This window comes from Balaenoptera musculus, chromosome 1 (genome assembly GCF_009873245.2).
Source record: "Balaenoptera musculus isolate JJ_BM4_2016_0621 chromosome 1, mBalMus1.pri.v3, whole genome shotgun sequence".
In the NCBI taxonomy this organism is placed as follows: Eukaryota; Metazoa; Chordata; class Mammalia; order Artiodactyla; family Balaenopteridae; genus Balaenoptera; species Balaenoptera musculus.
This window is the reverse complement of record NC_045785.1, coordinates 21,012,960-21,040,010: the sequence shown is the minus strand read 5'-3', so window position 1 is coordinate 21,040,010 and position 27,051 is coordinate 21,012,960. Positions and strand designations below refer to the sequence as shown.

General features: G+C 48.0%; 2 protein-coding genes across 4 annotated transcripts; both read left to right on the top strand.

Moving 5' to 3' along the window:
* The first annotated feature begins 9,130 nt into the window (after positions 1 to 9,130).
* NR0B2 (nuclear receptor subfamily 0 group B member 2) lies at positions 9,131 to 10,948 on the top strand. The gene is made up of 2 exons (XM_036864500.1): positions 9,131 to 9,711; positions 10,683 to 10,948. Exons 1-2 carry the CDS (start codon positions 9,171 to 9,173, stop codon positions 10,922 to 10,924), a joined length of 783 nt encoding a protein of 260 aa, XP_036720395.1. The 5' UTR covers positions 9,131 to 9,170; the 3' UTR covers positions 10,925 to 10,948.
* A 5-nt stretch (positions 10,949 to 10,953) lies between these two features.
* On the top strand, positions 10,954 to 27,031 carry GPATCH3 (G-patch domain containing 3). 3 transcript variants are annotated; one of them, XM_036864422.1, is made up of 10 exons: positions 10,954 to 11,045; positions 18,906 to 19,677; positions 19,801 to 19,908; positions 20,466 to 21,020; positions 22,295 to 22,713; positions 24,258 to 24,432; positions 24,761 to 24,820; positions 25,427 to 25,548; positions 25,657 to 25,784; positions 26,286 to 27,031. In XM_036864422.1, the coding sequence occupies exons 4-10, from the start codon at positions 20,588 to 20,590 to the stop codon at positions 26,521 to 26,523; spliced, it is 1,575 nt and encodes a 524-aa protein (XP_036720317.1). In that variant the 5' UTR covers positions 10,954 to 11,045; positions 18,906 to 19,677; positions 19,801 to 19,908; positions 20,466 to 20,587; the 3' UTR covers positions 26,524 to 27,031. The 3 variants fall into 3 exon arrangements, with proteins under 3 accessions (XP_036720317.1, XP_036720309.1, XP_036720323.1); XM_036864414.1 differs by having other exon boundaries at positions 18,906 to 19,908; XM_036864428.1 differs by lacking the exons at positions 10,954 to 11,045; positions 18,906 to 19,677; positions 19,801 to 19,908 and having other exon boundaries at positions 20,142 to 21,020.
* The last annotated feature ends 20 nt before the right edge of the window (positions 27,032 to 27,051 follow it).

Genomic DNA, 27,051 nt, shown 5'->3' with positions numbered 1-27,051 from the left:
TGAAACCCTAACTCCCAGTGTGACTGCTTTTGGAGATAGGGCTATTTAAAGAGGTAATGAAGGTTAAGGGAGTTTGTAAGGGTGGGGCCCTAATCCAATATAACTAGTGTCCTTACTAGAAGAGGAAGAGACCCCAGGGACTCATAAGCAAGCAGAGGAAAGCCCATATGAGGCAGCTATCAGCAAGCCAAAGAGAAAAGCCTCAGGAGAAAGCAAACCTGCCAACACCTTGATCTTGGACTTCCAGCCCTGAGAACTGTAAGAAAATAAATTTCTGTTGTTTATCACTCAGTCTATAATAGTTTGTTATGGCAGCCCTAGCACACTCATAGAGCTTCCATGTCACCACACTTACCTGGTTTTCTTCCCACCTCACTAACACTCTTTCTCAGTGTCATGACTTACTCAGATTTATAACTGTTGGGGGCTCTGTCCTTTATCCCCTCCTCTTTTCCTCTATCTATACTTTCTCTGTAGGTGATCTTTTTTTTTTTTTTTAATTTGGCTGCATTGGGTCTAAGTGCTAAGATCCCTTAGTACACGGGATCTTTGTTGAGGCATGCAGGATCTTTCGTTGTGGCGCACAGACTCTTCTTTGTGGCGTGCAGGCTTCTCTCTAGTTGTGCCATGTGTGCTCAGTAGTTGCGGCACGCAGGCTTAGTTGCCCGCGGCATTGTAGGTGATCGCATGATGCCTCTGGCCCAGATCTCTCCTGAGCTCCTGGAGAGCTCCACTTGGGTCGATTAACAGATATCTGAAAACTCACATGGCTGGTAATGGATGGTGGTGGCGGTTGCACAACAGTGTAAATGTACTTAATGCCACTGAACTATAGACCTAAAAATGGTTAAAGTGGTAAGTGTAATGTTATGTATATTTTAACACAATAAAAAATTTATAACTTTATGAGACAATCTGAAATTTGAACTCTTAATAGATATTCTATTATATTCAAGAATTATTTTTATTTTTAAAAACCAACATGGCCAACACTGATGCTCCCACACACACACAAATTCCTCCCAAAGTCTTCCCCATTGAGTTAAATGGCCCCTTCAAGCACCAATTTACAAAAGCCCAAAGCTCCACTCATCTACGCATTTGGATGAGCCAAAATCTGACCTCATCTAATCCATTAGTAAGTCCTGTTAGCTCTCCCTCCAAAATATATCTTGATTCTGTCGCCTCACCTTGCTGTGTGAAGCAAGATGCTGTTGCTACTCCAGTCTAAACCAGTATCATCTCTTGCTTGACATCTACTCCGACAGCTTCCTCTCTGGTCTCCTTACCTCCTTTCTTGTCACTTTGTAGTCCATCCTCCACCCAGCAGCCAGAGCAATTGCTCTTAAGGATAAGCCAGGTCTTGTTATTCCCTTGCTTAAAATTAGCCCTATTGCCATTGCATTCAGGATAAATTCCAAGCTCCCCACCATGGCCTCCAAGGAGCAACAACATCAGGGCCCTGCCCACCTCTCCAGTCTCATCTTGTCCCACACTCCCCTTCACACACCAGGCTCCCTCCACACTGGCTGCTTTCACTTCCTCAAATGCCCTGTCCTAGTTCCTAGGCCTTTGCCAGCAACTCCTTTTCACCCATCAGGTCTCAACCCAAATGCCACTTCCTCTGTGAGGTCTTTACTGACCTTGATATACAGATTAAATCTCCATCTCCATGATTTTTGCTTTCAAAGTACCTTGTGCTCATCCTGTGTAATTACTTACCACAATTGAAATAGACAATTAAGAAATTTTGGTTCTAGGGACTTCCCTGGTGGTCCAATGGCTAAGACTCCGTGCTCCCAATGCAGGGGGCCCGGGTTCGACCCTGGTTAGGGAACTAGATCCCACATGCATGCCACAACTAAGAGTTCACTTGCCGCAACTAAGACCCGGCGCAGCCAAATAAATAAATAAATAAATAAATAAATATTTTAAAAAAGAAAGAAAGAAATTTTGGTTCTATATCCATCCCCTTTCCCTGGAATATAAACTTCAAGAAAGATAGAAACTGTCTGATTCATCCAAGCATTCAGCTCAGAGTCTCAAATGTAGAACCTCAATAAATATTTGGGGAATGAATAAATGGTCTGTGCCTGATACTGTTGACTCTCATTATATAACTTTTCAATAAATATTGGTATAATTTATTTTACAAATTGGTAAAATTTATTGGTAAAATTTAAGTGCCCAGTACCGTACCAATCACTTTATAAACATTATTTGACTTAACATAATGCTCCTATGTTGTTATCCCCATTTAGGGGAGGAGAAAACCAGGGCCAGAGAAATGAAGTCATGTGCCCAAGGCCACACAGCTGAAAGGCTAGAGCCAGGATTCAAACCCACGCAGTCTGACTCCAGAGACCACACACTTACCCACATCTTATCTCAGAGTTCTGCCTCCCTGAATTGGCATTCTGATTTTATAAATCAGACCCAGGTGCTTGTTTGATGTGACTCCCCGCTGAGAGACCTAGGCCTGATCTTGAGCCCTGGTAAATTCACTGAAATAATAAATGTTGCCCAGGAAGGCCTCTTGGTGATAAGTCAGCCTCCCCTAGTCTGACCCCGTCTACATTTGAACACCATCAACAGCAGGTAAGGGCTTCCCTGGTGGCGCAGTGGTTGAGAATCTGCCTGCCAATGCAGGGGACACGGGTTCGAGCCCTGGTCTGGGAAGATCCCACATGCCGCGGAGCAACTAGGCCCGTGAGCCACAACTACTGAGCCTGCGCGTCTGGAGCCTGTGCTCCGCAACGAGAGGCCGCGACAGTGAGAGGCCCGCGCACCTCGATGAAGAGTGGCCCCCACTTGCCGCAGCTAGAGAAAGCCCTCGCACAGAAACGAAGACCCAACACAGCCATAGATAAATAAATAAATAAAATTTAAAAAAATTAAAAATGACGAACCATTGGCAAAAATCATTAAAAAAAAAACCAAAAAACAGCAGGTAAGTGCGTGATTACACCACCATGTGCTAAGTGCTCTATTAGGGGCGGTGAACCCGATGACCTGGGAAGTCAGGGAGCGAGCAAATTGTTTTGCCAAAGAGGTGGAGAGGGAAAAACTGTGAAGCCTGTGCTAGACCATAAAGGGTGACCAGGAACTTACCAAACAGACAGGGTAACGGAAAGACATCCCAGACACAGGGAACAGCTTGGAGGCACAAAGCTGCATGACACGTTCAGAGTATGAAAAGGCATCTAGTCCTGACTCTGCCTCCCAGTTCCAGTCCTTAACCCAGGCCCTCTGCTGCCCAGGGTCTCCCAGCTGCATCCTCAAGTAGTCAGGCCTCTGTACAGAACAAGAGCAAACGTGTGCACCGTGGTCATAGGATTGCAAAGCACTTTCACCCACGTTGCCTTGCGGGGTGCCCTTTAATTTACAGGTGATGCCCAGCCCAGTGCCTGACACTGGGCAGTAGGTGCTCAGCAAGTGTCACTGCTTAGAATGATGGTGGTTGTTGTCCCTGTTGGAATAGTAACACCTTCGTCCCATTGTCACATGAGGATTAACTGAGATAATTATTGGGAAAGCACTTTGTAAACCATAGAGGGCTGTACGGATGAGAGAGTGTTGTCATGACCTTTTCCTCCAGAAAGCCTTCCAAATTCAAGCTACTCAGCCCCATGGCTCCACTGTAGGGTTCCTGCCCCCCCACCGACATGGGCACCCTGGCGCCCCTGTTAGAGCTACTGGGAGCAGGGCTGTCTCTCCCTCCTCAGAATGGGGCCTCCTCAGGGCTGGCCTGTGTCTCCCCATCACACTGAAGGCCCCCAAGAGCCAGGCTTATCTCCTCTATCAGACCAGGGTCTCTGGGGCCTGGCCTGTGTCACCCCAATTAGGTCTGGGGTTCCTAGAGCTGTGTCTTCCTCTTGAGACTGGGGACTCCTGAGGGTTGACCTGTGTCTCTGCCTTCAGACAGAGGGCAGCTGATGGACCATCTTCCCCCAAGAGGCCTCCTACCCCTCTGAGTGAATGGCCCCAGTCAGGCTCCAGGCTGTGGAGATCCCAGCTGAGGCCTTTCCTCACCCTCCAGGGCCTCCAGGGCTGACCCTGGCCTTCAGGCCACACACAGGGCTCAGAAGACACAGTTCCTCACAGTGCAAAAAAATGCAAGACTTAAAACCCGGGGACCCAACTTCCAGCCCAGCTTTTCCATGACCCCCAGTGAGGGGTCTCCTCCCTCCTCTGGGTCTCCTCTTCCTCAACAACTTCTTCCTCAACCTCTTCCTCTATGAAACAAGGGTGAAAACAACAACAACAACAATAACAACTGTCCCTTTTACAGAGCACTTGCTGTGCCAGGCACTTTGTGTTCTTACAACACCTAAGAAACGCATTATTAGAAGCAGATTTGCTGTGAAACTAATGAAGCTCAAATTCCAGGACCTTGCATTTGCATGGGCCCTTCCAAGGCAGCAATGTCTTCTTAGGTCCCAGCAATGTCTTCTTAGGGTCAAATACATGTATATTTTTTTCTTTTTAATTTGCAAAAAATAAAAAATTTAAACTACAACTGGTCAAGATCACTGTTTTTTCCCACTCTATCCTTCTTCCCAATATGAATTATTCCCAAAACACCTGGAAGTATGCGGGTGGTGGAGGAGAAACAAGGATTTGTATGGACCAAGAAGCAAATCTGTGCAAAATTCTTTTGATCATTCATCACTAATTTGTCATTTCATATTGACACCAACTCAAAAAGGAAGTTCCCTCCTATAAGGAATAGGCAGCATATGCAATTATAAATGTTCCATGCATGTTTTTCTTTTCCAATAGGCATTACACAATGTAGAATTTATAAAAATTCTGATTACAAACCTACAAGCAGTACTACAGGTAGCAAATACTGAGTTGGCCAAAAAGTTCATTTGGGTTTTTCTATAAGGTGTTACGGAAAAACCCAGATGAACTTTTTGGCCAACCCAATACATCTATGTGTGAAAGGGCATGTTTTACATCTCCTTACTATCAAGAATAAAACTTAAAAGAAATTAACCTTGCAAGAGGAAAGACAGAATCATCTCTCTATTCTCACTGTAGAAATTTATTTTTAAAAATCATTGACAGCTCTACCTCCTTCTCTTCCTTTCTCTTCCTGAAAATGTCCATCCTAAAGCTATTGGGTAGAAAGGAACAAGGTAAAAGCACACACCAGCAAAGGAGGGCACCACGGTGGCCTCAGCAGGGGCAGGAGGGTGTCCTCAAAGAGCAGCGACCTGCGCAGAGGGACAGGCCCAACAGGGTGAAGAAGAAGTCCATGAGTGGGAGGGGGCAACCTGACCCGAGGTATCAGAGCCCAAGTGGGGAGAGGAAGGCATCTTACAGCAGAGAGGGTTGTGGCGGAGACGGCAGATTGGTTACAAATGGAGGCTTGATCCAATGAGTAAATAAGTTAAAAATAATGAAAACCAGATTTCTCAATGTCAGAGAAGAGAGGTATAATATAGAAAGGGCGAAAACTAGAATGAATCCCATTATAGTGGATTAAAATTACAGGTAATAGGGCTTCCCTGGTGGCGCAGTGGTTGAGAATCTGCCTGCCAATGCAGGGGACCCGGGTTCGAGCCCTGGTCTGGGAAGATCCCACATGCCGCGGAGCAACTAGGCCCGTGAGCCACAATTACTGAGCCTGCGCGTCTGGAGCCTGTGCTCCGCAACAAGAGAGGCTGCGATAGTGAGAGGCCCGCGCACCGCGATGAAGAGTGGCCCCCACTTGCCGCAACTAGAGAAAGCCCTCGCACAGAAACGAAGACCTAACACAACCATAAATAAATAAATTAATTTAAAAAAAAATTACAGGTAATAGTATGAACTCATGTTTTTCAGTATGTATAAATAAACATAGGTATAAATGTGTGTGTGTGTGTGTGTGTGTGTGTGTGTGTGTGTGTGTGTGTGTACATTCCCTAACTCTGGGAGGGCTGGGAAGCAGTGGCACCCTAATAGCAATTAATAGATCTTCGTTTCTAAATATGATTCTGGTACCCAGATCATGGTTTTTAAATACTATTCTCCACTAAAAGATTAAATCAGAGCTACGTGTAGTACTAGTTGATTCCAGGGGCTGGAAAAGTGATATCTTCATATACCAGGAAACAAAGGATGTTCAAAGAGTAATGGGGGCATGTCAAAAGGACATAGACTCCAGCTTGAAGGGGCTCCCATTGGCCAAGTCTGTGACAATCTGAGCATCAAAATAAATAATGATAGTAACAGACTACAAGCCACTGAATAAAATAGGAGACCATGAATTCATAGTTAAATACAAACACACACAGGTACATTCAATGTATGAGGAGGAATGTTTACATAGTTTCAAAGTACCTCCTCAAGAAATACTGATTCAGGGACTTTCCTGGTGGGCCAGTGGCTAAGACTCCTCGTTCCCAATGCAGGGGGCCCAGGTTCGATCCCTGGTCAAGGAACCAGATCCCACATGCTGCAACTAAAGATCCTGCATGCCGCAAGGAAGATCCCTCATGAGCGGCAACAAAGATCCCGTGTACCACAACTAAGACCCAGTGCAGCCAAATAAATAAATAAATATATATAAAAAAAAGAAAGAAAGACTGATTCACTACAAAGGGGGAAAGAGTAACTGGTATACGGAAGAGTCTGACAGAAATCCCCTTAATCAAGTGACCAAGTGAACCCTGGGACAAATGGAAATGTGTCCTCCCTGATATATCAGGGTGTATCAAGAACACAACATCACTTCCAGGGACAGTCCTACTAAAGATACATAACCTGAGTCTAATCACAAGAAAGCCACAGACAAACTCCAATTGAAAGCCATGAGACAAAATAACAACTCTTCAAAAGTGTCAAGGTTGTGAAAGGCAAGGACAGACTAAGGATAGTTTTCCTGACCAGTAGGGGCTAGAGTGACATGGCGAAGAAATGCAATGTGCGATTCTGGACTGAGCCCTTTTACTATAATGATTTCACTGGAGCATTAGGTGAAACTTAAAGGTGAAAACTAGAGATTAGATATTAATTTCCGATGTTCAATGAGATTAGATGTTAATTTCCTGGTTTTATTCAATGCTAATTTCCTGATGTTGATGATTATGTTGTGGTTATGTAGGAAAATGTCCTTGTTTGTAGGAATTACACACTAAAGTATTTGGGGGTGATGGGACTCAGGTTGGCAATTTACTTCCAAAGCGTTCAAGGTAAAAAAAAAAGTTCCCTGTACTGTACCTGCAACCTTTCGGTGTTTGCGTCAGTTTCAAAATAAATATCATTAACATGGGAAGAGGCGAGCAAAGAGTGTGCAGCTAAAATATGTAGGCAAATATTGTCAGGCAATTGATCAGTAAAAGTACTTTGTTATTCTCCTGGGTTTGTGATGTTTGTACTTTGTACTGATTTGTTTTATCATTTATTAAATGTTCACTTTCACACCTGATTTTCTATTCTTAATGAAGGCCCTACAAAATTGTATCAGCTTCATGCCCCGTAAAACCAATATTCATGAGTGGGCTTTCTTACTACCCTTTTAAAGATGAGAAAACTGAGGCACAGAAATATAAAGTGACTTGCCCAAGGTCTCTCAGTTAAGTGATGAAGCAGAATTTGGACCCAGCCAGTCTGACTGTAGACTCTCCTTCCACAGGATGTTGTGAAGACCCAGTAAGATAAAAGGGCATTAAAGGAACTTTATAAACGTAAGAATGAAGATTATTATGCAATTGTAATTGCATGAAAGATGCGTGCCTGTCTGCTGGGGCCTGTTTGCCTTAGTTCCTTAGTCAGAGGGAAGGGGGAGCAAAGTCCTCCTACTGTATGCCAGAAACTGCTTGGAATTCAACACGTAGGATTTCACTTTGTCCTCACAGCACCCCTGCAAGCAGGCGTTGTCCCGGATGAAGCTTCTGAGGCCCACAGAGATTTGGGGTTCAGCCCACAGTCACATAACTGAAAAGTGATAGAGCCAGGAGCAGATGCCAGGGATGGCGATGGCTGCCCAATAGTGTGTTAGCAGAAGGCTTGCCAGGCCGGGCTTGCCAAGGTCTACAGACGTAACGCAGCCAAGGACCTTCCCACCAGCTCTCACAACCCATGCCCCAGCATCTGAGACAGATGCCTGGGACAGTGGAGCCATATGACTGGTGGCAGAGCAACGTTTCTGCCCAGATCATAAGTGGGCAACATCTGCAGACCAGGAAGCAGCAGCAAGGTAGGGACCCAGGTAGTCACCAGCTCTGGCTGCACAATTGGGCCAGTGGGTCCAGGGGAAAAAGCAAGGACTTTGGAGTCAGACTGATGTGGGCTCTGTCTCTTCTTAGTGGTGTGAACTTGGGCAAGTCACTTTACCTCTTTGAGTCTCAAAAAGTAAGAATCGTGCCTCATAAGGAAGCTCTGAATATTAGAGTGGAAAGTGCCTGGCATATAGTAGGTGCTCAGTAAACAGCAGTATTTCATTGTCATTCTGCAAGGGCTTCTCAGCAGATATGGCCCCTCAGGAGCTCCAGGAATCCAGGCTGGGGAGAAAGAGTTCTTAAGGACCTTATTCGTGCAGGGCCCCCCAGAACTGGAGTCAGAGGAAGGCAGCCTCCTAGACTGCACAGTGGGCAAAGTCCTCCCAGCCCCCCAGGATCCTGGCTCCCTTCCCTGCAGCCTGTTCCTCACCAACAACAGGAGTAGGGCCTCAAGGTTAGGCAAACAAGTGAGCGATAAGGCGCTTCCAGGCTGGGCCTTGTGTTCAAGGCTTGTCCGGCTCTGGGGCTGGCTTCCTAGCTGAGCGAGAGTCCTGCAGGCACCAATAGGGACACCTGCCATGGCCACCTGCTGATTGTGCACCTGAGGCCTTGGTGCCTTGGTACAGCCTGGGTTAATGACCCTGTTTATCCACTTGAATCATCTGATAAGGGGCAGCAGGGCCAGCAGGCAGGTGACCCTGTGCCCTGCACCCGCTGCTTCATTGACTGAAGTGATATCAGGGCCACGTGGAGCTTCCAAGCCTCCCTCCCCCGCCACTTCCCCACCGGTCCTGCCAGGGTCAGTGTGAGTTTCTTTTTTTTTTTCAATGAACATGACTTCTGGAGTCAAGGTTGTTGGGCGGTTCCCTCCTCCCTCCCCCATTTGGGGATATAAATAGCACCCACAGCACAAAGCAGAGGGCGGGAGAGCCTGGAGGAAGGAGGAACAGATCCTCAACCATGAGCTCCAGCCAGCCAGGGACCTGCCCATGCCAGGGTGCTGCAGGCCGCCCAACCATCCTGTATGCACTTCTGAGCCCCAGCGTCAGGGACTGGCCCTCTGTGCCCCCAGCCCGTGGCCGCTGCCTGTGCAGGCAGCACCGGCCCGTCCGGCTGTGTACTCCCCATCGCACCTGCCGGGAGGCCTTGGATGTTCTGGCCAAGACGCTGGCCTTCCTCAGGAACCTGCCGTCCTTCTGCCAGCTGCACCCCCAGGATCGGCGACAGCTGCTGCGGGGCTGCTGGGGCCCCCTCTTCCTGCTTGGGTTGGCCCAAGACACTGTGACCTTCGAGGTGGCTGAGGTCCCAGTTCCCAGCATACTCAAGAAGATCCTGCTGGAGGAGCCCACCAGCGGTGCAGGCAACGGCCAGGTGCCGGATCGGCCCCAGCCCTCACTGGCTGCAGTGCAGTGGCTTCAGTGCTGCCTGGAGTCCTTCTGGAGTCTGGAGCTGGGCCCCAAGGAATATGCCTACCTGAAAGGGACCATCCTCTTCAACCCTGGTGAGCTCCCAGACATTCCTGGATGGGCCACGGCTGGAGGGGGGCAGGGCCCAGCCAGGGACAGCGCCTTCTAAGGGCTTGACATCTGTGATCACTTTGGGTCCTGATTATCACCAAATAGTCATCTCACAAAAGAGGCTCAGAGAGGCTAATTGACTTGGTGAAAGCCACACAGCCAGGTTGGGGCAGAGCAAGAATGGGGACTCAGGTCTATTCATATCGGTATCTAGTCCTTGCCACTCTGCCTAAGAAATTGCCCTGACCCTCAGGGAAGGTGGGAGTGGGGAAGGGGAGGGTGGGCAGACACAGCTGTGCCTCAGTCACGCCTTCACGAGAGGACCGCATGGGGAAGTTCTGAAGGTGAAACTCTGTGGGTTCAGAAAGACCACATAGAGAAGAGGAATAAAGATGAAGGGGTGTGGGGGAGGAGAGGGAGGAGTCCCCATAAACTTCAGCCAGGAGAGCAACGGATACAGGAAGTGTTCTTTGTAATCTGGAGAGCATCTAGATGAGAATTCCTCACCAAAGGCCCTCATAGAATGCATTATTATAATTCATTATAATCATAGCGAATACTCATATTACACTTACCATATGTTAGGTCCAGTTCTAAGGCTTTTACATATACTAGCTCATTTAAACCTCATAACAAGCCTAGGAGATAGGTACTATTATTTATCCCAATTTTACCAATGAGGAAACCAAGGCACAGAGCTTGAGTAACTTTGTCCAAGGCCACACAGTTAATAAGTGACAGTGTGGGATTCAAACCCAGGCAGCCTGGGTCTTAACCATTGCTCTATACTGCCTCTCCATAAAGGATGGATAAATGAAGTGATAAATAAATAAATTAAGGAGGTAGTAATGGGGCCTCAAAGGCCAAGCCGCTGGCCTCCGGTCTTGGGCCAGTCTTGCCCCATTGGTGTCAGAGTAGGCTATTCACCAGCCATCTGTGCCTTCTCTGCCCGCAGACGTGCCAGGCCTCCACGCCTCCTCCCACATTGGGCACCTGCAGCAGGAGGCGCACCAGGCCCTGTGGGAGGTCCTGGAGCCCTGGTGCCCAGCAGGCCAAAGCCGCCTGGCTCGTGTCCTCCTCACGGCCTCCACCCTCAAGTCCGTTCCACCCAGCCTGCTTGGAGACCTGTTCTTTCACCCCGTCATTGGAGACGTTGACATCGCTGGCCTCCTTGAAGACATGCTTTTGCTGAGGTGACCTGCTCCAGCTCAAGCAGAGACTGGGTGGAGGCTGGCAGCACTGATTCGGCCTGGTTGATCCCTGGGCGACCCAGTGCTGCCAGAGGCTTCCCATGAGCAGCTGGTCCCGGCCCAGCCAGGTGGGCTATGGGGCCCTCACTCAGCCCCACCCCATCTTGGCCTTCCTTGGTTTGGACACAGTGCTCCAGCTGTCTGGCCAGCGCTTGGTGGTCCCAGAGCCTCTGGGCCAAGATTCCTATCCCCTCCTGGGACGGGGTTGGAAGTTTCGACTGCTCATTGGGCCAGGAGTCCTATTGACTTTATACAGAACTGACTTAAGTTATTGGGTTTTGTAATAAAAGGTGTGATACACTTGGAGCCTGACACTGTAGTTTGTCCATGTGGAAGGGACCGGTTCACCTCCAGAGCCACCCTGCCCCTGTCAGAGGGAGCCCAAGAGGAAGGAACTATAAGTGGCACAGAAGCCAGACCTCAGGAAACTGGAATTTTAATTTTTCAGAGTGGGATGATGATTTCATTTCTGGGGGTGAGATTTATTTCACATGGGTCTGAATCCAGGGGGCAGTGTCCGTTCAGGACCCTCTCTTGTCCTTGCCTTTATCTTAGGAGGTAGGGAGTGTCTCTCCCTGTCTTCAAATCCCCTGCTGACCCCTCCCTCAGCTCCTGCCCCAGCCTCCCTCTCACCTCAGTGAGAACTGTCAATTACAACCAATAAGGAAAATGAAGCAGCCCATTTCCAAATTGAAACCGACAGGTTACAGGAATTTCTGCAGTTTGGGATCATTCACTTCCCCCATTCCTTCAGCGGACAAAGGAGGACAGTCCACTGTTCTCCCGATGGGAGGGGGCAAGGGCAATTAGGGCTGGTCTGGCAGCTGCTTGGAAACCAGAGCAGACCGAGGCTTAGTTGCCACACCAGCTGTTAAAGTCTGAAACACACTTCCATGACCGTTGGCTCCTAGCCACTGCCTGGAGCCCCCCTGTATTTCCCTCCACTGCCCCTCTGTGCCGGCCCTTCTCCTGGAATCCATCCCCATGTCCAGCAGCCAGAGGGCAACGCTTGGCACAGCCACGGCTTCCGGGGCTGCTCCATTCACTGCATGGCTTGTGTCTATTCTGATTAGTCAATGTCTATGCCTCACCGTTTGTTAAATATTTTGAATATCACTCAGGTCAAGGTCACTGACCTGCAGGGTGGGCAGGAGGGAATGATAACAACACACATGCCTATAGGACCCCCTTTCAGGTCTCCTCCTTTCTCCAGCAATGAGGCCTGTCCCAGCCAGGCCCCGCCCCCCTCACCACCACAGTGTGGATTCTTCTCACGGGGGGCCAAGTTAATTATTACTCAACGAGAGGTCATTCACTCAGGGACAGCAGTCTAGGAGTCATCACTCAGACCTTTCCCTAAGGCCACAAGGAAAGGCACCACAACTGAACCGGCCATGTACCCATTATGGGCACCCAGTGCCAGCAGCAAGGGCACCCCTGTCCCTTACCCAAGCACCCACTCACCACTCAGACACCCAGAATGAGACAGAATGGCACAGCTCAGACCCCACAACGAAGACACTCACACAACTCAGACCTACAACTCTCTCTCACAGACACACTAAGTTGAACAACTCAGACACGCTTACATAGACCCACAAAACAGACCCTCCATCGGCCCACACACAGCACAGAAATGCACAGCCCAGATACACTCACCCAGCGACATATGGCAAACACATTCACAGAGAGGAGACATGCCCCCAAGCCAGACGTTCACACCTACACCCCTCCACCCATGGGTGGGACACACCAGAGCATGCTCTCCACCTTCTGTATGTCACAGTAAAAGAAAAAGTGGCCCCCAGCGTAGGGAGACCTGAGTCCGTACACTTCAGGTTCTACCCAGAGGCTGCAAATACAAGCCAAACTGCTCTGTCCAGCATTTAGGGCCTCAATCACTCCCTTTTCCCATGGCAACCCCAATATCCACCCTCCTCTCAGAAAGGCCATGTCCTGCTCAGCGACACCCCCCCAGCCAGGACCTAATCATATCCCCAAGTAGAGACGTCCTCTAGAGCCCAGGAACAAGCCCTGCACCCCTCTACCCCTTCACCCTCCACCAGAACCCCAGACCCAGACCTCAGTCCCTGACACCTGTCCCTGCCCTGCCCCTCCCACCCCTTGGGCCCATCTCACCTTGCAGACGCATGAGTCAACGCTTTCAAGAGCAGATGACTCATCTCCCCATAGGAGCCAAATCCTGCAGATTCAGGGATTTGGGGTCATTCTATCTTTTATGTCCCTTCACCAACTGCCCCCGTTAGTTTACTGTTGCTCCTCTCTGAACCTCAGACTGAGTCTTCCTGCCTCTCACCCACCCTCCCTAACCCTGAGCAGGCATTAGAAAGCGCTCCTCTCCACTCTCCACCCCAGCCTTTTCCCTCAACTTACCTAATGTTTCCATCATCCAAATAGCTTCCCTTATTAGCCTACCTTGTTCCTTTGCAAATTTCTTCCCTACCCCTCCACATGATTGGGGAGCTACACTTCTTTTTTTTTTTTTTTTTTAATAAATTTATTTATTTATTTTTGGCTGTGTTGGGTCTTCGTTGCTGCGTGCGGGCTTTCTCTAGTTGCAGCAAGCGGGGGCTATTCTTGGTTGCGGTGCGCGAGCTTCTCATTGCGGTGGCTTCTCTTGTTGCAGAGCACGGGCTCTAGGCGCACGGGGTTCAGTAGTTGTGGCACGTGGGCTCAGTAGTTGTGGCTCGCGGGCTCTAGAGCGCAGGCTCAGTAGTTGTAGCACACGGGCTTAGTTGCTCCATGGCCTGTGGGATCTTCCCGGACCAGGGCTCGAACCCGTGTCCCCTGCACTGGCAGGTGGCTTCTTAACCACTATGCCACCAGGGAAGTCCAAGCTACACTTCTATTTCTTTTTTTTTTTTTTTTTTTTTTTTTTTTTAAATACTTATTTTATTTAATTAATTAATTTATTTATGGCTGTGTTGGGTCTTCGTCTCTGTGCGAGGGCTTTCTCTCTAGTTGCGGCAAGTGGGGCCACTCTTCATCGCGGTGCGCGGGCCCCTCATTATCGCGGCCTCTCCCGCTGCGGAGCACAGGCTCCAGACGCGCAGGCTCAGCAATTGTGGCTCACGGGCCTAGTTGCTCCGCGGCACGTGGGATCCTCCCAGACCAGGGCTCGAACCCGTGTTCCCTGCATTGGCAGGCGGATTCTCAACCACTGCGCCACCAGGGAAGCCCTACACTTCTATTTCTTGTCTGTATCTTTTTTTTTTTTTTAAATCTCAGGAGGTTTTTTTTGTTTTTTTTTTTTAATTTTTATTTATTTATTTATTTATTTATTTATTTATGGCTGTTTTGGGTCTTCGTTTCTGTGCGAGGGCTTTCTCTAGTTGTGGCAAGTGGGGGCCACTCTTCATCGCGGTGTGTGGGCCTCTCACTATCGCGGCCTCTCTTGTTGCGGAGCACAGGCTCCAGATGCGCAGGCTCAGTAATTGTGGCTCACGGGCCCAGCTGCTCCGCGGCACGTGGGATCTTCCCAGACCAGGGCTCGAACCCGTGTCCCCTGCATTGGCAGGCAGATTCTCAACCACTGCGCCACCAGGGAAGCCCTCTTGTTTGTATCTTTTGAGTCACTCCCTGTGCCCTACCCAAGCCTTCTAGAGGAACATAAAGACAAATTTAGCAAAACTAAAGAGAAAATTAGAATACAGTTTTAAAAAATACTTTTATTTATTTATTTGGCTGCACTGGTCTTAGTTGCGGCACGTGGGATCTTCGTTGCCGCATGTGGGCCCTTCGTTGTGGCATGTGGGATCTAGTTTCCTGACCAGGGATCGAAACCAGGCCCCCTGCATTGGGAGCGTGGAGTCTTAACCACTGGACCACCAGGGAAATCCCTATAATACAATTTAATAAGGGCAATAATGCTTTCTCCATGAGACTGCAGGGTTTCCAAAGGTGGGAAGCTGCCTTCACTATCAGTATCTTAACAGTGGGAACTGTGTCACATCAACCAGAGAGGGTAGAGGAAGAAACAGGCTTAGACAGGGTATGCAAATTTTTCAAGGTTTGGACTGATCACCATCTGTGCTGGGATTTGAACTCAGGCCTGTGTGACTGTGGAGGCCGGGCTCTGGCCACCAGCACAGGCTGGAGTGAGTCATGGCCAAGATCAGGTTGTCTGGAGCCAGCTCAGCCACTGTTTACTGACTGTCTCTCAGCCTGATCCCTGTCCTCAGGCCCAGCCAGGGATGACTCACTAGGAAGCAGGAGAGTGGCTGTGGCTCTGGGTCAGCCTCAGGTACCATTTTATTATCATCATTATTTCTACCTTCATTAGCCAAATCATTGACTGCTTATTAAGCAGTCAGGCTGTTGACGGGTGCTGTGCCCTGTGCTGACACACCCTGCCCTTGGTACAGTCACGTAACCTAGAATTTATGATGCCAGCAAAAAGCCAATACCCACTATCCATCCGTCCATTCATGCCATTTTCAACATCTTTCTTGATGTCCACTTGTACCAGATCCTGTGCTAGATGCTGAGGAGCACAGAATAAATAAGACACAGTCCCTGCCTTCATTGAACATCCTGTCTATGGCAGAGACACACACACACAAGTAACTGTAACACGGAGTGATCTGAACTGTGATAGAGGGACATCCAACAGGCAGCAGGGGCTCAGAAGAGGTAGTAATTAAATCTGCCTGGAGATGGGAAAAATGCTTCAGCCAAGTGGTAGCTGCTATGAGCTAAAGAGATTGAATAGGGAGTTGCCAGGCAAGAGGGAATGATAGGTGCAAAGGCACAGAGGTGTCAGAGTTCAAGGGTGTTTTGCTAACTGCCAGTGGTCTGGGGCAACTGGATCCCAGGAGACCTAAGAGCAAGAGAGGATCCTGGAGAGTTGAACAGGGGCCATGTCACAGAACAAGGCAGCAGAGAGAGGCAATCCCAGTGAAACTGGTGGAGGCAACAAGGCTAAGGTCTCGGGGAATCAGGGTTAACAAAGGGGACCATCCATTTCTGGCAGGTCATTCTGGGTAGCTACTAAACAATAACCAGCTAACAGTTATGGAGAGCTATGCTCTAAACACATTATATGGATTATGTTATTTAATTCTTACAACTCTATGCTGGAAGTACTATCATTATCTCCATTTCACAGATGGAGAAACCGAGGCACCAAGTTAGGTAACTTGCTCAAGGTTACACAGTTAATAGTGGTAGAGTCAGGATTTGAACTCAGCTGGTCTGGATTTAGGGCCTATGCTCTTAAATGCTATGCTATCTTGAGTCTTTAACGGTCAGAGATGATCAAGTGGAGAATAAATAACAGCACCTAGACTCCTTCTCCCCACCTCACTGTAAGGTATAATGAGAGTGAAAATGTAGTCTTGGGACTTCCCTGGTGGCGCAGCAGTTAAGAATCTGCCTGCCAATGCAGGGGACAGGGGTTCGATCCCTGGTCCGGGAGGATCCCACATGCCGCGGAGCAACTAAGTCTGTGTGCCGCAACTACGGAGCCTCCGTGCTGCAACTACTGAAGCCCGCGCGCCTAGAGCCCGTGCTCTGCAACAAGAAAAGCCACCACAATCAAAAGCTGGTGCACCACAATGCAGAGTAGCCCCCACTCACCACACCTAGAGAAAGCCCCCATGCAGCAACGAAGATCCAACACAGCCAAAAATAATAATAATAAATAAAATACACAACACACACAAAAAATTTTTTTAAATGTAGTCTTGGTTACCTTTGGGTTTAAGTTTTTGATGAGAAATCTGGCCTGTTTGTTCCCCCAAGGAAGTGGCCCACTTTCCCTGGAGAGAGTCCCCAGCCACACTCAGCAGCACATCCCCATGTTAGTGCCAGGACTATTCATTCCATCAGTGATGATGTTCTGATAATCTACTACACACTGAGCATCCTGTGAGTCTTGGAAATTTCATCCCACAAATGGCAATTGTGTGTAGTCATAAGTGCGTAACCTCATCTAACAGCTTTTCCAGAACACACCATTTTTATTTCAGTTCACATCATTTGCTACGTAACACTTATTTTTCAATTCTCAGATTTTAAAAAACATAGCTTTAACTAAACCTTTTCTGTATAATATACATAAAAGTACGCAAATCAGACCTTTATAGCTTGGTGAATTATCACAACATGAACACAACCCTGTAACCACCACCCAGCTCAAGAAATAGAGCATTAGCAACACTCCACAAACCCTCCCCATCATTACCACTCCGTCCTGCCCAAAGGGTATCACTAACCACTAATTTCCAACATGATAAGTGAGATTGCTTGTCTCAAACTTTATATAAATGGAATTGTATAGCATGTACTCTTTTGTGTTTGTCTTCTTTTACTTGATATTATATCTGAGATCCAGATATAATCTATGCTCTGTGTAGCAGTAACCCATTCACTTTCATTGTTGTAAAGTATCCCATTACAATTTATTTATCCATTATACTGCTGAGGAACATTTGGTTCATCAAATAATAATGCTAGCATTATTCTTGCACACGTTTTTTGGTGCACGGATGTTTGCAGAACTGGTGCTATATAACAAGAATCGGAATTACCGAGTCATAGAATGTGTGCTCAACTTGAGTAGATCTTGCTAGTTTTCTAAAATAGTGTACCAATCTAAACATCCATCGGCAGATTTTAGAATCCAGACGTAACGTTGTCCCTTTTCACAATTACCCAGATGCTCGTTAGAACTGTTTCTATTTTTTATTTCTTGAATAGGTGGATATTTGTGACCACCACAATGTAATCACTTGCTTTATTGCTTTTTGAAATATTATTTTCCCTTTTAAGATTTTAAAAATATTGAGTAAAATATGGGACTTCCCTGGTGGTTCAGTGGTTAAGAATCTGCCTTCCAATGCAGGGGACGCGGGTTTGATCCCTGGTCAGGGAACTAAGATCCCACATGCCACGAGGCAACTAAGGCCACGTGCCGTAACTACTGAGCCCATACGCTCTGGAGCCCTCGTGTCACAACTAGAGAGAAGCCCGCACACCACAACGAAAGATGCCACGTGCTGCAACTAAGACCCAACACAGCCAAAAATAAATTAATTTTTTAAAAAACTTTAAAAATATTGAGTAAAATAAAATATTTATAAAATATATGTAATATATAAAGAGTAACAGTACTGGGAATTCCCTGGCATTCAGTGGTTAGGACCCAGTGCTTTCACTGCCACGGGCCCAGGTTTAAAAAAAAAAAAAAAAAAAAGAATAACAGAATAACAGTACAAGAACCCTCATCATTGTTCCACAGATCATTATTACCATCAGCTTTTGACATCTTTCTAAATCTATCACCCAAAGATAATGACTACCCTGAATTTGGGGTTAATCATTTCTTGATCCCTCCCAAAGGCAGCAAGGCCTCCAACAACCAACCAGCTTTCCCTAAGCACCTACTATGTGAAAGGCGTACAAAGATGAAAAATTAAAGTAAGTAGGGAGGGACTTCCCCAGTGGTCCAGTGGCTAAGACTCCACTCTTCCACTGCAGGTTCGATCCCTGGTTGGGGAATTAAGATTCCCACGTGCCACAACTAAGAGTTCACATGCTGCAACTGAAGATCCCGCGTGCCACAACTAAGACCTGGAGCAGCCAAATAAATAAATAAATATTTATAAATATATAAATAAATAAAATAAGTATGGAAAGCGCTCTCATATTTGTGACTCCCCATTCTCATGAAAATAACAGGTAACGTTTAAGGAGGGCTTACTGTATGCTAGGCATTTACTGAGGACTTTTATATGCGTGATGACATTAAATTCTCACCACAATCCTCTAAGGGTAGGGACTATTATTCCTATCCAACAGATGAGGAAATTTAGGTTCAGAGAAGTTGAGTAACTTGTCCCAAGTCACACTGCTAGCTAAGGATCAAATTTCTAAGACTTGACTTCTTTTTTTTTTTTTTTTGGCAGCACCACGTGCCTCGCGGGATCTCAGATTGAACCGGCCCGGCAGTGAAAGCCTGGAATCCTAACCACTAGGCCACCAGGGTACTCCCTTTATGATCTTAAAGCATACTTATATGTGTATCCTTAAAAAATGTTGATTTGTATTTTTTGAACTTTATACAAGTGGAATATTCTGTTTTCTGACTTATTTTCACTCAGTATCATATACCTGAAATTATTGGTACTAAATGCCAGTTTTTGCTCTTACAAACACTGCAACTATGAATATTCATACATACTGTCAAATAACAAACAAATCTGGACTTAGGAAGGAGGGACTTTATTTGAAGTGATTATTGCAAGGAAGGAAAGGAACTACTGAAATAGGGAGAAGGAAGCTATTGCAGAGAGAAGCTCTAACCATAAGACCTACACGTTTCTCAAGGGTTAGGCAAAGAGGTTTTCTTTCATAGGGGGGAGTAAATAAGGCTAGAAAGAACTGGGTGTGAGGAAGTGGGATGACCAGGAATGGTTTATGGCACAGTAGATCAGAGAATGTTTTACCCTGAACCCAGCCTATTCTCAGGAGGGGCTGTTAAGAAGGAGTTGTGTACAGCTCAAGCTGGGGGAGGGGGACACAGCGCAAAGTTCATGGACCTGGAGGAAGGAGAGAAGCTTAACCAAAGTTTAGTTAACAAGCATTTTGTTTTCGTTGCTCTGTGGGGAAAAGCAGTTCATCTAAGCGTTTATGAGGCAAAGAATTGAAATTTGGAGTCTGTGTCTAGCCTTGCCATAGGTAAACAAGGGGGCACCCATGAGTTTTATGTAAGTAATATAAGGAAGGGTGTCTCTTTGCAGTAAGTTGTGTTCCAGAACACAAAAGGGTGGGAGGGGTTTCTTAACTTTCGCGGTTTTCCAGGATCACAGGGCTTGAGCGAGGTTCAACATTGTCGGTACATCTCCTGATAAACATACGCAAGAATTTCTTTAAAATATATAACTAGAAGTGGAATGGCTGGGTCAAAAGGTATGTGTAGTTTCACTTTTACAGGGTAATGCCAAATTGTTTTCCAAAGTGGTGGTACCAGTTTACACTTCCAACAGCGTATGGGAGCTCCAGTTGCTCTACATCGTCAGGATTTAAAAGAGGATTTGAGGATTTAAAATTTTTTGCCAACCTGGTGGCTATGAAGTGGGTCTCATTACATTTCTTTGATGATTGAGATTGAGTATCTTTCATTGTTAATTGCATGTGTTTCTCTTCTGTGAAGGGTCTTCGGCCCACTTTTCAATTGGATTATCTTTTTCTTACTGATTTGTGGGAGTTCACCAATATGTTTTGGTAGCATAAATGGATTTACGACTGAAAAGGCTCTAAACGGATAAAGAATTGCGATTAGGTTTGGGAGATATCCAACAGCTAAAAATCTTAAACACTGCCCCTCCCTCAGGCTTCTGATTTGATCCTCACTAGCGCCTTATGAAAGAGAGCCGTAACCCCACCTCTCAGGTCAGTTTTACCCATCACCACCGGCTTCTGTCTGCGGGAAAGGGACCTAACGACCTCCTTCCGTGCTTTCCCAGCTCTTGGTTCCACGTCCACAACCCCGGCGAACTAATCACCGGTTACGCAGTATTGCAGCACCTCAGCGCCCCTCGCAATATTCTCGCAAGTGTTGGTTCCAGCCGATCATGTGACACCCAAGATGGCGGCGTCCAGCGCGGCGGAGGAGGCGGCAGTTTACTTAATAGTGAGCGGTATCCCAGCGGAGTTGCGCTCAGCCCAGCTACGGAGCTACTTTAGCCAGTTCCGGGAACAGCGCGACTGTGGCTTCCTCTGTTTCCATTACCGGCATCGGCCTGAGCGGGCCCCTCCCCAGGCTGCTCCCGACTCTATCCTAACTCCTATCCGCCAGGGTCTCGGCCAGACTTCACTCAACGATGCCCGCACTCTCTCCACTCAGGACTCTGCTCCCGCCCAGACCCGCACCTGCTGCTGCGTCATCTCGGTACGGGGGCCAACTCAAGCCCAGAGGTTTCTCCGTATGTACTCGGGCCGCCGGTGGCTGGATTCTCAGGGGACTTGGTTACCTGGTCGTTGTTTCATCCGCAGACTTCGGCTACCTACGGAGGCATCAGGTACGAGTAGGAGAGATAATAGACTGAGACTACTAGAGGCACTGGAACAGAGGCACCGGTCCGATTGTTGAGGATAAGTCAGGTCTCTCGTTAGGGCTCTTTAGGAGTTTATATCATTTCTGGACAAAGTTTCAGGCTCCACTCGCACGTTAGAAAAACTCGGGGAAAAAAAAAAAACAGAAAGAGGCCTATTCAGATGATCTTTCCAATTTATTAAGTCTATTCCGAGACCCTTTTGATTTTGCACTGACATAGAAGGGGAAAAAGGAAATCAGATATTGTCTTTGTTGCTCCCCACCCAGTCCTCTGTTGGCAAGATGAAAATGAAGAGACAAACTCTTTTCTCTGGACAGCTCCCATTTTCATGGGAAATCACTTTGATAGGGAAACAGGAAGCACAGTGCAGGGCCCTCTAATTTATTCATTCAACAAATCTAGCCTGTATTGCTAGACGTAGTGTGACTCTAGCTGGTATGCAGAGAACAGCTGGACACAGTCTGTACTTAGAATCCAGAGAGGAAGACAGATTTGTAAAAAGGTAAGTGTCACAGAGATGCCATTCTAATTGTTAACATTTACTGAGCACTTCCTGTGCACTTACTGGGCACCGTTCGAAGTCTTTCGTTTTCTTATTGACTCCTCACAACAATCCTATAAGGTAGGAGCTATTGTTACTCATTTTATAAGTGAGGAAACTGAAGAATACAGAAGTTGTGTTATATTACAAGGTGACAGAGTCACAATACTAACTGGGCATTTTGCTCCAGAGCCTGTGCTCTTTTAACACCAACTGCTGTGAGATGACAGAGGAGGGAGAAACCCATTTCCTAGAAGGATTAGGAAATGTGGCTTTTCATTTGGATCTTGAAAGATAAACAGGAGTTGGTGGGAAAGAATGGTGTTCAAAGTAAATGGCATTTGCAAAGACACAGAGATGTGAAAGCCCATGAAACTCTCAGGGCATGTTAAATTGTTTGATGTGATTGGAACACATGGTATGACGGTGTGCAGGGGGTGAGGTTTGGTGGCAGTTGAGAATCAAAAGGTCATCAGGAACCAGATCTGGAAGAAACTTGTAAGCTTAGCCTAGGTGATGAGAAATGGCATGAAATTACTAGGTGGTTCTGGTCAGGGAACAGAGGAAGGGACACTGGAAAAGTTTGAAAGGGAGAAACAGCATTAGGCTAAAGGATTTAAACCTTGAACAGTTTCTGGCTCAAGTGTTGCTGGAGACTTCTAGGTTTCAAGAGCTGTTCTTCTCCCTGCTTCCCAAGGTTTGGACTCCTTTCCCTTCAAGACCCGGAAGGAACTGCAGAGTCGGAAGGCTGAGAGTGAAGCCTTCACGCTGGCCGACCTGAGGCAACTGCCAGAGCTGAACCCACCGGTGCTGATGCCCAGTGGAAATGTGGGGACTCCCCTGCGGGTCTTTTTGGAGTTGATCCGGGCCTGCCGTCTACCCCCTCGGATCATCACCCAGCTGCAGCTCCAATTCCCCAAGACAGGTTCCTCCCGGCGCTACGGCAATGTGCCCTTCAAGTATGAGGACTCAGAGACTGTGGAGCAGGAAGAGCTTGTGTACACAGCTGAGGGTGAGGAAATACCCCAGGGAACCTGCTTGGCAGACGTACCAGCCAACCCCTGTGGAGAGCCAGAGGAAGAAGAGGAAGAGGAAGAAGAGTCACACTCAGATGACGTGAGTACAGAGAGCCACCTTGTCCTCGCTGGCAGCTTAGAGAGGCCAAGGCATTAACAGTACCACTCTTCAATTGTGTATTACCAGAGTTCTAAACCTGGGGTCCTCAGGAGGCTTCCAAAGACTTTGAACTCCCTGACATTGAACGTAAAACTGCATTTGCGTGTGCAGGTATATGTTTCTGTGGGAGAGGGGCCAGAGCTTTTATCAAAAGATTCTCAAAGGGGTCTTCTTTTCATTCCTTCAGAAGAAATGTAAGGAGGGTCCCTTTCATTGATGAAATCTACTGACCAAGAGACAAGATGACCTAAGGAAGCAGACGCACAGCTGGGATGTGAACCCAGTCCCCTTCGCTGCTTGTCTAACTTCTGTGTGCTTTCATTATGTGGTTGAGAAGTCGCCTCTATTTTCTGACCTTGAGTCTGTGGATTGAACGCTAGCCTCCACTCTAACATTATCAATGAAATAGACATTTCTTCTACCTCTTTCTCCAAACTTGGTTGTTCATCCATACAATCGGGAGAGGTGTGATTTGTTGGGAAACTTTTTTTTTTTTAAATGCATACTCTGGGTAAGAAGTAATTGACCTGTGTCTTCAAAGTTCCCAGCTCAGAGTTGCTAACACATCTGGACCACATCCTTAGTGTGTGGTACTGTCCTGCCTTTTCTCCAGCACCTGCTCTGTAGCAGTGATTCCTGAGATCTCCTGGAGTTTAACTGGGGCAGGAGTCCCCAAGATTTCAAGCCAGGAGTCATTCTATCATTCCACAAGTCCAGTCAAGCAGTTGTAAACACAGGGGCTAGCGCAGGGTTCCAAAGACATTCTAAGACTCATTTCCTTCCCTCAAAGAGCCTTGAAGCTCCCTGAAGAGAGAGAACCAGCATCTGGAAAGGGGATTGGTATGGTATGGGTTTGAACGCTGGCTCTGCCCCTCTCTTAGGCAAATCACTTTACTCCTTTAAATCGAGGTTTCCTCACCTGTAGAACGGGAATAATGGTGCTAACCTCACAGGGTTGTTGGGGTGATTAAAGGAGATAAGGTATGTGAAGGGCCTGACACAGTAGATGATAGGTTTAGTTCTTGTCCCTTCTTTCTTTGTGACAGAATGTAGAAAGGCATAAACAGGGTGTATTGATTAGCAGTGACAAATTCAGAGACCAGTGAGAGTGCTGTGGGCCTCAGTGTGGGGGACCTCATGTGAGCTATAGAACTTGAGGAATGAGGAGGATTTAACCAAGTGAAGAGGAGGTGGTGGTGGCAGAGGAGGGCAGATATTCAGGCAGGGAGAACAACATGGCCAAAAGCGCAGGGATAAGAGTGAGTCAGGCTTGTGGCGGAAGGGGCCAAGTATGTTGAGAAACAGGGCATGGAGAGATGTTTTGGTCACGGCTTAGGGGCCAGAAAGTGCTGCTTCTAAGAGAAATTTGGAGGAAAGGAGCTGAGGTCCCATCTATGGGACCTCCTGTGCACTGAGCTGCCCTCCTCGTGGGCCTCAGGTCAGGAAGCTGGACGGGCAGGTCACCTCTCCCCACCTTCTCCCAGGACGACGACCGGGGTGAGGAGTGGGAGCGGCACGAAGCACTGCATGAGGACGTGACCGGGCAGGAGCGGACCACTGAGCGGCTCTTTGAGGAGGAGATCGAGCTCAAGTGGGAGAAGGGTGGCTCAGGCCTGGTGTTCTACACTGACGCCCAATTCTGGCAGGAAGAGGAAGGAGGTAACACTGGCACCCAGGCAAGGGCAGGGGTGATCCCTGCTGCATTCACTCAGGGCGCTCTGCTCCACACGGTGGGTTCCCTGGCAGTGAGCCCAACTAAAGGGCTAGGGAAGAGGCTTACGTTGGTCGTATATGAGAGACCAGCCATCCTTTCTAAGGGTGAGGGATCAGTGGAGTGGAGAGAAAATGCCCTCCTACAAATTCTGAATGACCCCCCTTCAGAGGAGAGATTTGAAGATAAAAGCCCCAGGTTCTAGAAAGTCTAATTTAACTCTTGACAGAACTGAGAGTCCTTGGCTCACTCTGCTTGATGCTTTTCTATCTGCAGACTTTGATGAACAGACAGCCGATGACTGGGATGTGGATATGAGTGTGTACTACGATGCAGGTACTGGGCCAGAGGTTGCAGTACTGGGAGGTGGAATGGTGCCCTGGCCTTGCAGTGACACTTTACCAGACCTGCTTAGCAGAGGCTGAGACAGGGCACCAGTTCCCTTGGGGTAGCCCACTGAGAGGGTTCCTCTCTTAAAACATCGCTAGTTGAGTGCATTAAGTGCTGGTTGTGGGCCGAGCCTTTTTCCTTTCTTTGTGGAGGAAGGACATGTGGCGACAGCCCTCAGGGAGCTCTGGTTCTGATGGGCAGACCCTAGTAGAGTGGGAGGGTCAGGAGTTCGGGCTCTGGTTAAGAATTTAGATTCTGGAGTCAGAAATGACCTAGGGTGGTTGGGGGGTGGGAAGGGAAGACCTGGGTCCTAATTCCATCTCTCATTTTTTGGCTTTATGACTTTTCTGTACTTCAGTTTCCTCATCTGTAAGATGGGACAGCTGTGGTTCTTATTCTTGGCGAGCTCCCAGTCTAATGGGAGAAATAATAATACAGTAATAACACACCATAGAAATGAATATTTAAATCTTGTGAGGAGGGCCTAGAAACCTGATTTTCCCCCCTTCTGCTGAGAGAGACCCTTCCACAAATTGGGGTCTACTTCCTCAGATGGTGGAGACAAGGATGCCCGAGACTCTGTCCAAATTCGTCTGGAAAGGAGACTCCGTGATGGCCAGGAGGCCGGCTCCGTGATCGGACACCAGATGGGCACCTTCGAGCGCCACACCAAGGTGAGCACTGTGCCAGCCCACTGACCCCCCTTTTTTCCTTCTTTATCCTCATTCCCTTCCCCGCCCCCACAGGAGCCCCATCTCGAGTCTTCTCCCTTCCCTCTGCAGGGCATTGGGCGGAAGGTGATGGAGCGGCAGGGCTGGGCCGAGGGCCAGGGCCTGGGCAGCGGGTGCTCAGGGGTGCCCGAGGCCCTGGATAGTGACGGCCAGCACCCCAGATGCAAGCGTGGATTGGGGTGAGTATGGGTGAGGGACTTCCCTGGGAGCCCAAGTGAGCCTTTCAGCTGTACCCTCTTCCCTCTGGTTTTGGATTGGGTGCTAGAGACCCCTAGGGAATGAACTTCAGAACAGAATTAGAAGGAAAAAGTAGGTCTGGCGCTAATTTTTTCAAGACCGAGTCCTCAGGCTTGACAGGATCATTAATCTCCTGGGGGAGTCATTCCCCCAAGTCTGAGGAGTTTGGACTTGATGATTGCTATTAGAAAGTGACTGTAAGTCACAGAGTGGTGACAGTTGTTTTAAATTTCGTGTACTATTTAAAATGAAAGCAGTATGTGAGGCCTCTGGTTGCTGGCACTATCAATGGATGGATAAGGGGGCTGGAGAGCAAAGATCCAGATTTAAATGCTCAGTCTTTGGGACAAACCAGATATGTAGTAGCTATTACCCTGTCCTTTCTCAACCCCTTTACTGCGGTGAGGTAGCAGCCTTCTCACTGAGAGCTCTTTTTGATCCAGGTACCATGGAGAGAAGCTCCAGCCATTTGGGCAACCGAAGAGGCCCCGTGGAACTGGCTTAGGGCTCATCTCCACCATCTACGATGAGCCCCTACCCCAGGACCAGGGGGAGTCGCTGCTCCGACGCCAGCCACCCACCAGCATGAAGTTTCGCACAGATATGGCTTTTGTGAGGGGTTCCAGCTGTGCCTCGGACAGCGCCTCAGAGCCTGCGTGGCAGGTTCAAGGGCTTCCTTAATCAGGATCACTCATAATTGCACAGTGGCAGCCCTCTGCCTGGCCTTATCTCCCACGGAAGCAGAAAGAACTCTGGGAGCAGCAGTCTGCGCGGCTTGTTCAGAACTTGCCTTCTGCCTGTCTACCTCAGGGGCATTTTTACAAAAAGCCCCCTATCCTCCCCTTTAATGATAGGGCTTAATGACTTGTCCTCGGTGGTCTCCTAACCCTAGTCCCTGTTTGGGCTTGCTCCTGTTGCCTCCCCCAGCACCTTGAAAACTGGATTGACTGAGGTTATCGTCACAGCCTTCCTGGGGGCAAGGGGAGGGTGGGAGTGGGTTCAGCATGAAGCCCAGAAAGAGGGGAAAAGGGACATGGAAGAGGAGAGGATTTGTGGTTGGAAGAGATGGTCTTGGGGCGGGCCCTCCATCGCCTCTACCCTTAACTGGCTGGGACCGGGCAGCGGAGAGTCCGCTGCAGGTATCCCGGGTCTGCGACCTGACGAGAGAATAAAACAGTTTACTACCGAATTTCTCTTTCTCTTCTAATT